The 12,500-nt window shown below is 35.0% G+C and overlaps 1 protein-coding gene across 1 annotated transcript in view; it reads right to left on the bottom strand.

The window, feature by feature from the left end:
* Window positions 1-865: 865 nt before the first annotated feature.
* The window catches only part of LOC119574370 (sphingomyelin phosphodiesterase-like), an 18,379-nt gene continuing 6,744 nt past the window's right edge, over window positions 866-12,500 (bottom strand). Inside the window, exons 9-13 of the mRNA XM_037921579.1 lie at window positions 12,182-12,352; window positions 11,733-11,925; window positions 11,265-11,365; window positions 10,897-10,983; window positions 866-1,080 (exon numbers count right to left, since the gene is read on the bottom strand). Coding sequence (XP_037777507.1) covers window positions 951-1,080; window positions 10,897-10,983; window positions 11,265-11,365; window positions 11,733-11,925; window positions 12,182-12,352 — 682 coding nt within the window. The 3' untranslated portion in view covers window positions 866-950. The remainder of the gene's footprint in view (window positions 1,081-10,896; window positions 10,984-11,264; window positions 11,366-11,732; window positions 11,926-12,181; window positions 12,353-12,500) is intronic.

Here is a 12,500-nt window from a genome sequence, read left to right as displayed (position 1 = left end):
TTCTTTTATTTTCTTTTAATGATTGACGTCTTTTATTGGTTAAGTTCTTAAAGTTTGCCTCCGTAATATATTTTTTTGTGATTTTAATCAATTTGATCATCATTTAAATTGTTCATTTTTAGAATAAGATTCATTTTTCAAATTCTTTTTAAGCTATTTGTTCGACTGATAACTTAGTATGACGGGGCTTGTCACTTTTATCTTGAAAACTTGTCTCTTTATTACATGTATTTGTATTTAGATTATATTATTTTACCCTGGAAATTATTTAATTCATTTGTCTTAAACTTTTTACTTGTTTATCATTCTTGGTTAGTTTCTCTGTGTACCATGTGTTTTCCACATTTTGATTATGTCAAAATGATACTGAAGGCCATGACGTCACCAAAACGTCAGTTCATATACAGAACCGCCGAAACAACAACCTGAACTTGTGTTTGCGTCACCCTCTATGGATTTACTTCAGCCTGAGGCGTTACCAGAAGAAAGATTGTTTTTCTCGTCCCATTTTAAGTCATTTTCAGTATTTGGGTCATTTTTCTTATATTGGTATTTAGGTAAAGTAACGTAATTTTAGTATGTGTGTTCTTGTTTCATATTTGTGCCTTAAGCAGTTTTATTATTTAAGTATCTTTTATTTCTTGTAACCATCGTATTTTAAATGAGCTACAAGGACTTCAATTGATATTTCTCCGCATCACGAAAGGCGTCAGCTGGCTGTGCGACGCTGGTGTTTAAGCGGGGCTCCTCATTACAGACCAACAACCATCCAATAGTTTATGATTTGTATTAGTGTTGCTATTTTTCAGTTGTCAGTATCATCAGTATAAGAATACTTTTCACAAAAGGAAAAGAAAATTCCTCAAAGGTGGCAATTAGCATGTAATTCCCGTAATAATAGTAACACAACAACAAACCGAAACCTCCAGGCGCCAGTGGCTGCCTGTGCCTTAGGTCCTGAGGTGATCGCAGTGGGTTTTGTCGGAGGTGTCGGACACGGCCACGCGGCACAGGAGCGTTTGCTTGCACTCCTCGTCGCATCCCTCCTGCTGGTACGGGCGCGCGGCCTTTGTGTAGTACCTGTGGGGGAGAAGGAAGAACTGCAGGAGACGGGGCAGGCAGGATCTCTAGTGCAATAGACAGCGAAGAGATTCATAAGAATAGCCTTAATGGCGTGGGTAGTCAGGACAGCGGAAGTAACAAGAATGATAATGAAAACATATAATAGCAGTAATGATGAAAACGATTGTTAATATGATCACAATAATAGTATGATATTAACGATATAATCATTATATTGATATTATGATATAATGATTATAATGATAATGATCGTGATAATAATGATAACAATCATAATAATAATATTGATAATAATGATAGTAGTAGTAGTAGTAGTAGTAGTAATAATGGTAATAACAATAATAATAATAATAATAATAATAATAATAATAATGATAATAATAATGATAATAATGATAGTGATGATAATAACAGTGATAAAGGCAATAATGATGATGATGATGATGATGATGATGATGATGATGATGATGATGATGATGATGATGATGATGATGATGATGATGATGATATGATAATGATAATGATAATAATAATAAGATAATAATAACAGTAATGCTAATAACCATAGTGATGGTAATAAGAATGATAAAACTAATAATAAAAATAAAAAATAATTATAAAATGATAATGGTAATAATAATGATGATAATGATAATGATGCATATAATGATAATGATAATGATAACGATAGTGTAGTGAGGCAGACCATCCGTGCCGGAGCCCAGGAATACTAGTTTCCCTGGAGTTCGGGCCGAATGTCCCACGCCCACCCATGAAAATATGTTACCCCTCTTTCTGTACATATATGTGTATATATATATATATATATATATATATATATATATATATATATATGTGTGTGTGTGTGTGTGTGTGTGTGTGTGTGTGTGTGTGTGTGTGTGTGTGTGGTGTGTGTGTGTGTGTATGTGTGTGTGTGTGTGTGTGTGTGTGTGTGTGTGTGTGAGTGTGTGTGTTTTCTTTTCTTTTTTTTCTTTGTTTTATTGTTATATTTTGTATTTTTAAGAACTTTATAAGCTTTTAAACGAAATATAAAACCATTTTCTATTGTAAATTTACTTTTATGCACTCTTTAATCTTGGGGAAAAGAACTTGCGTAAACTTTTATTATTTTTTTTGTTCTCATTTTTTTCCCTTTTCTTTTAAGGGAGTGTAGGGTATTTTAGTAAGCTTACAAAGATACGCAAGTAATTTTACACTTAAGGTCCTGTTACGCCATCTAGGGTGGGGGGATTCTTTCGTTCATTCCCGGGCTAGTTACTAGTCCATTCATTAAATCCTTCCTGGGGGTCGGCTATATATATCCCGGGGGCGAGCAAGAAGATTGGAGTCAGGAGTACCTCCCCTCCGACTCAGACGCGGCCAGTTAGCCCTGAGCTATGCCGCAAAGGAGGCTCGAGACCCGAGCCACACTAATGGCAATAGAAGCATTAGGCCCTTTGCCACGAGACTCCACGACCTCGTCGAGAAAGTCGGTATAGATCTCTCTACCATCGATACCCTGGTTCATTCAAATACAGCGCCATGGGAAACCCCCAACTTTTTTTTTATCATGGAAGCCTGGGTTCCATCAGCCAAGGCCATGGCGCCGGAGGTGGAGGTACGCCAGAGGTTCAGAGAGATCCTTATTAAACATCTCCCTTTTTTCATATATATACCGACGGCTCCAAGACAGATGAGTGTGTGGGTGCGGGTGTATGGTCGACTGAATGTGAATTGAAGTTCAGACATCGATCTTTCTTGCTGAACGATGGAATAGTCATTTTTTCTGATTCATTCAGTTCACTTAAAGCCATGAAATCATTAGAAACCACTAAAAATGAACTACTGGGTAATATCATTCGTAAGCTACATGGTGCCAACAAATCAATCAAGCTAATATGGGTACCAGGCCACTCTGGTATCCATGGCAATGAGCAGGCTGACAAATTAGCCGGGTCAACTGGTGATCTGGACCTTAGCATAGTCCGTACAGATCTCAGGTGTTTTGTGTCTCTTATAAAAACAAAAATCATCTCTGTGGCAAAGTGAGTGGACCAACCTACAAATAAACAATAAAATTAAAACCACGGTAGAACTGTGGGATACAGTCCACAGGAAAGTCAGAAGGGAGGAGGTGGTTTTGGCCCGTCTCGGTGTCAGTGCCACCAGAATCAAACACCTCACTCCCTATATAGAGAGCTTTCCCTCCACAGTGCCCCAGTGTACCACCACCCTTACATCAAGCCACCTGTTAATAGTATGCCCAATATACTCAAACCATAGACAGCTACTAATAACTTATCTCAGTATCAAAAATAAAGAATTTACAATAACAAATATCTTATCAGATAATGAGAAAATAATAAGTAGAATAATCACTTTTCTAAGGGAGACACAACTTTATGACCTTATATTGATTGAAATAATGAGTGATCTTGGCTGGCTGTGTTAACATTGTCATATGCCGCTGGTCGATAGCCAAAAAATCCAACAAACAAGAAGACAGTTAGGGGGTAGCCTTGCCTGGGAGACGTCCTTAGCGGCCGATGTATACCGGTGGAATCTAAAGACTTTGGGTTTTAGTGTTTTCTAAGGACGAGGTTTTAATGGCGGTAAGTTGGGAATTTAAGTTTTTTTTTATTTATATCCATACGTTAAAACAGAGTGCTCCGCAGTTTTAGCATTTTTTATCTTATCGTTTTTTTTTTTTTTTTACTTTTTTCGTACAGTTTTGAGTTTTCCCTATGTTTAACTTTTTAGTGTTACCTTTTCAGTATTGTTTTAAGTATTATTTTAAAGGGTTCTTTTTTTTTATAAATAAATGTATTTTTAAGCTTCGTGAGTAAAATTCCTCTGTTTTAATTAAACCTCTTTGAAGAGACAAACGATACCATAATTTGGCTAACTGTGGCAAGCAACTGATTACCTTCTATTAGCCTCTAAGGCTGACACGCCCCCCCCCCCTCGGAGTTAACCACGCTTACCAGACGGAAACCCTTGTGAATTGGGTCTCCTTCCTTTTCTCACACGCACGCTTTCCTTTTTATCTTTTTACTCTTCTAGACGACTCCTCCTTTCGATACATGTATTTTTATTGGACTTACTAACCAGGTGGTGGCAGCGACTAATGACCTAATTAATAAGGGTAATTAAGAGTAATTAAGTCAATTACTACAATAATAATAGTAATGATAATAATAATGATAACGATATTGATAATAATAGTGATGATGATGATGATGATGATGATGGTGATGGTGATGGTGATGATGATGATGATGATGATGATGATGATGATGATGATGATGATGATGATGCCTTACATCCGAAAAGCAACGTTGATAGGTTATATTTACCACGGAAAGATGGGGGAAGAGGACTTTTAGGAGTAGAAGATACATTCAATATATAGCAAAAGTTTCATTGAAAAGATTAGCCAACAATAGTACAAAAAGCTGCTAAGTTCGTTTAGAATCATGCAATTGAGTCGGAGACTGATCTGCAGAAAAGAGAGAACGGATAGAAAAGAAAACTGGCAGAAAAGACACGGACAATTCTCAGGCAAACGGATGGCATCGCTGGTGAGGAGAGGAGGCCATGGCTAAAGCAGGGAAACGTGAGAAGGGAAACTGAGTCTTGCAGCACAAGAACAAGAAGCCCGTACAAATGCGATCAAAGTGAAAAACGATAAGACTCGGGAGCAAAGTAAATGTAGAATGTGCGGAGAAAAGGACGAAACAGTGAACCACTTAATAAATGAGTGTAGTAAGACGGCACAGAGAGAGTGCAAGAGAAGGCACAATTGGTTGGTAGGAGGGTGCACTGGGATGTTTGTAAAATGTATGGCATCGAAGTGAATGATAAATGGTATCAACACTAGCCAGGCTCTGCGATAGAGGACGACAGATTTTACAGTGCAGACAGACCATGTTTTCCAAGCAAGGCATCCAAATATAATAGCCATTGATAAGAAGGCAAACAAGGCTCAAGTAATAGACTTTGCTATCCCATATGGCAGCAGGGTGGACAGTAAAAAGATGGAGAAAATTGAGAAGTACCACGATCTCGTACGAGAACTGAAGAAGCCGTGGGGCATGAAGATAGTGATGATTCCTATAGTATTGGGGATACTTGGAAGAGAATGAAGGACATTGGCATTGAGACCAGAAATGGTGAGCTGCAGAAAACTATTATCCTGCTTACAGCAAGGATCCTTGGAAAGGTACTTGAGGTTTGAGCAGTCTTGTTGACATCAAACCCCAAGAAAAAAATTACATATGATAATAATAATAATAATAATAATAATAATAATAAAAATGAGAAAAAAATTATATATTAATAATAATGATGATATTGATAACATGGATAATAATAATAATAATAATAATAATAATAATAATAATAATAACAATGATTATGGTAATAGATGTATTAATAATAATGTTTATAATAATGATGCTAATAAAACTATTGATAATAGTAATAATGATAATGATAGTGATAATTATGATAATAATAATGATGCTAATAATAATGATAATGATAATAATAACAATGGTAATTCTAATAATTATATAACAATAACAATAACAGTAATAATAATAATAATCATTATTATTATTATTATAATCATTATGATAATGATACTAATAATGGTAATAATGATGACATTAATAATGAAATGATAATAATAATGAGAATGAGAATGATAATAATAATAATGATAATAGAATAATAATAATAATAATAATAATAATAATAATAATAATAAAATAATAATAATAATAATAATAATAATAATAATAAAATAATAATAATAATGACGATAATGATGATGAAGATGCTGCTGCTGCTGATGATGATGATGATAATGATGATGGTGAGGAAGATAATGATGATAATGATAATGAAAATGACAATGACAATGACAATGACAATGACAATGACAATGACAATGAAATGAAATGATAATGATGATAATAGTGATAATAATGACAATAATAATAATGGTAATAATAACAGTATTATAATTATCATAATAATGATAATAATGATGAACCGCATTCATGTTGACAATTGTAGAAAAAGTATAAATGAGTATATCCACAATACAAGAGATGTATTTGACCGGTTTCTTCGTCAGAAATACATTCATTTCGAATCGTAATCGATCAAATATATCTCTTGTATTGTGAAGATATTCATTCTCATTCGTACCTTTTTCTAGATTATAATGACAATGGTAATGATGATAATAATGATAATAATAATGATAATAATGATAATACTAATGATAATAAATGATGATAATGATAACACTGATAACAACAATAATAATAGTGATAATAATAACAATAATGATAATAATAATAATGATGATAGTGATAAAAAGAGTAAAGTTCACAGGACAAGTTAACATCATTCAACCTGAATAAAGAGGACACATGCAACATGTGTACAGGATCTGGGAAGAAAGAGGTGGATTCACATTCACTGAGAACCGATTAGCTATAGAAGCAAGGGAAATCGTTAGAAAAAATATTTTACAGCAGAAGAGTTGGATGAAATCAAGAGAAGAGAAACGATAGGAGAATGGAAATGGATAGGAGAATAGAAATTAATTTGTGGAAGAGTCTAGAGGTGAAACTGTTTCACCAATAATCGAAGCAAGATCTAGTGAAGATGTTGAAGTAAGACTAGAAAATACTGACATTGATAAACCAAAGCAACTATCAAGTGGAAAGAAGAGAACTAACTGAGAAAGTCAAAACAACAAAAGAAGGGCTGCAGGAAGTGATAGAGGAATTACCAAACATCAGACATGAAGATACGAGGAAGTTATGAAAGGATTACAAAAGATTAGTGACATAATATAATATGTTGCTGTGGAGAACATCATTGAAGTAAGTGACCAATTTTATGCAAGTACAGTTGTAGTTACACAGAATTTTGCAAAAGAAAGACAAATATACAATGAATCACCATGGAAAAATAATTAAACTGGAGAGGAAAGTTAAGGAATTACAAAGAGACCTGAGCAGATTAGAGGAAGCTAGGTAAATACACTACAGTGGTAGAATTAAAACTGAAAGTAAAACAGTGCCAACAAAACAGACTCTTTGATAACAACCAGAGAAAGTTTTATGAAGAGGTATAGAACACAAGGAAGGAACGTGAAGATATACCAGACAGTGAGATTAAGAGCCTCTTGCAGAACATTTAGAGTCAAGCTGCTGTATATGATATGGAGCCCTTTAGATCAGGAGAGTTCAGCAGATGAGCAGAATTGATGGACAAGTAGTGACGATAACTAACCAAATGTTTAAGAAAGCAATAGCAAAGTAACCAAACTGGAAAGCAACAGACCCCGATGCTGTGCAAGGATTTTGGATAAAAAACCTGACCAGTCTGCAAAACAAGCTATCTGAATGAGTGCCTGGAGACAACAAACACAAGAGACTGGATGTCCCCTGGAAGGATTGTGTTGATACAAAAGATAAGACAAAGGGAAACACAACAGGGCCAAAACTAGTACCACATCGAAGTAGTACCACATTCTTAAGTTTGGGAGACGATGAAATTAGTGGGGGTGGGGTAACAGATAGAGCTGTGAACTTAAAATATAGTATGAGGAAATGGAAGACGACGTTAGAATTGGCAGGAAAGAAACTGGCTTCTGTGAGCATATAGAGAGGTATATTCCAAGGAGATTCTCTATCACCCTTACTGTTTATCATTTGTCTTTTACCGTTGTCGGTACTACTGAGAGAAGCAAAGCAAGGATGTAATCTAACTAAGAATCAATCAGAAAAGATTAACGGCTTGTTATACAAGGACTATTTGGAAAGCTATTTGGAAAGAAAAAAATAACTTGAATACCTAGTGCAGACAGCTAGGAGATACACTGAAGGCATACGAATGAGTTCTTGAATACAGAAAGATGCAATGTTGATAATGATCCAGGGAAAAGAGCAGGTGATGGTATATGGGTACCTGGACGAGAGTTGATGAAAGATCTTGGGGACGATGGCTACCAGTATTCAGGGATATTGGAAAGTGACAATATTACAATGAAAGAAATGAAAGAGCTAGTGTCAAGAGAGTATATAAGAAAAGCAAAATTAATGCTAGAATACAAACTAAATGCAGGAAATGTGATCAAGGGGATTAATACACGGGCAATTGTTGTGATCAGATACACTGGGGGGAGTTCTTGACTGGAATCAAAATGAATTGCAAGCATTAAGCAGAAAAAACAAAAAGTTAATGGCGATAAACCAGAGCATTAGATCCAAGAGCAAGTGTAGCAAGACTGTACTTAGCATGAAGTGAGGATGGAAGAGGATTGAAATCACTAGAGGAGACAGTAAGATTAGGAAAGTATCGCTTATCAGATTATATCAACGTTGAAGAGAAAGGATAAAATCGACTGCGGAAAAGTGTGACTAAAGAAGAAGGTAAGTTAGAGTACAAGAGCAAATTAGAAACACCAGGACTGGCAAGTGAAGGGCAATACCCAAAGACAGCAGATGCAAGTAATGAATTAGAGACCCATAGATGGATCAAATATGCTTGCGTGAAGAAACTTAAGGATTAGCTGTAACACAGGAAAGGAGAAAGTTCAATATAGAGAAACAAAGTAGAACCACAAAGAATGTGCAATGACAAGGATGAAACTATTTTCCACATCCTGACTGAATGCAGTTAGTTAGCTCAATGTGAATATAGGAAGAGGGACGATAAAGTTGTCCAGATTGCACACTGCAATCTATGCAAGATGTATAAATTACTACATGTAAAAAAAGACTGGTATGATCATGTTACTGTAAAGGTGCAGAAAATGAACAAGCTAAGCTTTAGTGGGACTTCTGTTCAAACAGACCACGTAATAAAAGTTAGAAGACCAGACTTAGTTGTGAAAGACAAAAAGCTAGATCACACTTGGATCACTGACATAGCATTACTTAGAGACGGAAGACTGAAGGAAAAAGAAAAGAGAAGTTGAGTAATGTCACGATTTGGCAAGAGACATACAGAAAGTATGGAAAGCCTCAGTGAACGTGATACCTGTTATTGTGGGAGCGTTAGGGCTGTGACAAACCTAGAGGAAGAGTTGAAAAGGATAGAAATTATGAAGAAGGAAGTGGACAGAGTACAATTCTGTGATCTATTAGGATCTGCAAGGATAGTGAGGATTGTATTTCATATCCCAGGCTCGGGGCTCGAGCCAGGTACCAATGACCTGAGGAAAATCAATAATAATTATTATAAGATAATAGAAATATAGGTAATGGTAATAATAATGGTAATGATCACATGATAAAGATGATGATGATGATGATGATGATGATGATGATGATAACACTGATAATAATAATGATAATGATAATAATAATAATAATAATGATAATAATAATAATGGCAATGGCAAGTGATAATGACAATAATGATAATAACACACATGATAATAATGACAGTAAAAAAAAATAATGATAAAAATAATGACAAGGATAACAATATTGAAAATAACAATAAATAATAATAATCAAGATAATGATAGTGATGATATCAATAATAATAGTAATGATAAGGAAAATAATAAAATAATAATAATAATAATAATAATAATAATAATAGTAATAATAATGATAATAAAAGCAATAATGATAATGATACCAATCACAATGATGATGATGATGATGAGAATGATAATGATAATAATAATGATAATGATAATGTGATGTAAATAATAAAGATAATAACAACAACAATAATTACGAAGTCAATAATGATAGTGATAATCATGATGATAATGGTGATGAAAATAAAAATGATAATAAAAATGCTAATGATAATGACAGTAATAATAATAATAATAACATTGATAATAATGATAATAAAATAATAATAATAATAATAATAATAATAATAATAGTAATAATAATGATAATAATAACAATAATAATAACAACAAGATTAATGATAGTAATGACAATAGTAAGAACAACAATAACATTAATAATGTTATTGTGAACAATATAATAACAATAATAAAGGAACGATAATAACAATAATAAAGGAACGATAATAACAATAACAATAATGATAATAGTAATAATAACAATAATGACGAAACAATAACAATAATATTGAAAATTATAATAGTAATAATAATGACGATAATAATGATAATGATAACAGTACTATTAATAGTAATGATGATAATAAAAAATGTTACTTATAACAATGAGAGTGATAAAAATGATAATGATAGCAGTACTACTAATAGTAATGATAATAATAAAAAAATATATATTATAATAATGATCGTGATAATAATGATAATAACAATAATAAAGATAACAACAGTAATAACAATTATCATAACAATAATGATGTTTTAATTATCATCATTATTGTCTTTATTATTACAATGTTTATTATTAACTTGTTTCAATGTTATTATTATTACTATTGCTGTTATTAATGCTAGTAGTAGTATTATCACTATTATCATTGTTATCATCATCAATATTTTCATGATTATTAAAATAATAATAGTCATGATAACGATAATAATGATCATGATAATAGTAATAATAATAATAATCATAATAATGATAATAATAATAATAATAATAATGATAATAATGATAATAATAATAATAATAATAATAATAATAATAATAATAATAATAATAATAATAGCAACAATAGTAATAACGAAATTATCCATCAGGTTAAACGTATAACGCAGGTTATTCTCAAAAAAATATTTTGCCTTGACTCACAGCCTGTCCAGTTGCCACGTACCTGAAGAAGTCTTCGAATAGCGTGCTGTTGGGTTCACTCATCTGGTGCAGGTGGCCGGACCAGGACGCTGGGGTTAGGTCGCTCAATCTGTAGCCATAATACATTTATCATTAATCTTTTCACGCAACGTGGCTTTTACTTGATTGATATATACGTGTGCTAAAGTAGCCTTGTCTAGACTATGACAAAGCATGTCATGGCAGTTAAGGTACTGACGACAGCAACACACAGTCACATGTGTGGATAAACAAGTATATTCGAAATGTATATATTTAACATGACATATTAATAGAATGTGAAAACAGATAAAAAATAAAAGAAATGCCAGTCTACAAACACAAAGCCAAACCACTGCATGATTAACGCACTCGTAAGCCTCCATAGCTGTGTACAGCAAGTACATGCGAGGTGCGTTACTTTCGTTCACCTCATCCAAGTCCAGAATCCAGTTCTCGTGGTCCAAGACTCTCTGGAACAGAATGCTTTGTTAGTGGCGGCTGTGTTTATCAACTGTATGGGACATTGTACATTATACATCATACAAAGAAATGTGAATATATAGAAATAAAAAGGAAAAATAGTGCGCATTTGTGTGTGTGGAGAGAGAGAGAGAGAGAAAGAGAGAGAGAGAGAGAGAGAGAGAGAGAGAGAGAGAGAGAGAGAGAGAGAGAGAGAGAGAGAGAGAGAGAGAGAAAGGCAGATAGACTGACTGACTGAGCGAGATGGGAGAGAGACAGAGAAGTAAGGATAAGTCAGACCTCCAAGCTGAGCCTCGAGGGAGAGATTCATTCATTCGGAGAGAGAACGAGAGAGAGAGCGAGAGGCAGGAGACCTACGTAGGAAGAGCCTTGGTAGTCGCCGTCCACGGTGTAGACCTTGTAGCCCGGGTTCAGCTTGTGGTAGGGCGTCTGGCTCTGCGCTACGTAGCCCACGTGGTAGGCTCGCTCTGGCTCGTCGGGGTCGTAGAACATCATGTAGTGGTCCTTGTGCGTGTGTCCGTAGAACAGGCCCGCGATCGTCGACTCGTACCTGTAGAGTTAGGGGTTTCGATGCCATAGGAAACGGATGGGCAGGGGAATTCATCCGTGATATTCACTTTTGTCATTTCCTTCTCATGTATCGTATGAAGTCGATAATCATTTTGTGCAATCCGTGTGTGTGTGTGTGTGTGTGTGTGTGTGTGTGTGTGTGTGTGTGTGTGTGTGTGTGTGTGTGTGTGTGTGTGTGTGTGTGTGTATGTGTGTGCCTGTGCGTGTGCGAGTGCGTGTGTGTGACGTTTCCTCACCTGTACACGATCCGGTTGTACTGGTGGCTCCACGTCTTGGAGCAGTCGTCGTGGCCGGGCGGGATGTGGCTAATGATGTAAACCTTCTCCCCGGCGTCCTCCGCCTTCTGCAGCTCCTGCGCCATCCACCCGAGCTCCGAGGCTGGATCCACATCGTCGTACACAATCCACCTGGCGGAGATACGAGGTGCGGGTTGGAGGAGGTCGTCTTGGTCGAGGCGCCTTTGCTTCGACGAGATTTGCTACGGATGGACACGCGATACAAACCGTCTTTCGGACATTCGAGATATAAACCCTTTCGTGGAAAATCTGACCAGCA

This window comes from Penaeus monodon, chromosome 6 (genome assembly GCF_015228065.2).
Source record: "Penaeus monodon isolate SGIC_2016 chromosome 6, NSTDA_Pmon_1, whole genome shotgun sequence".
NCBI lineage: Eukaryota > Metazoa > Arthropoda > Malacostraca > Decapoda > Penaeidae > Penaeus > Penaeus monodon.
Note: the sequence above shows the minus strand (reverse complement) of the source record. Positions and strands in the feature narration are given on the sequence as shown.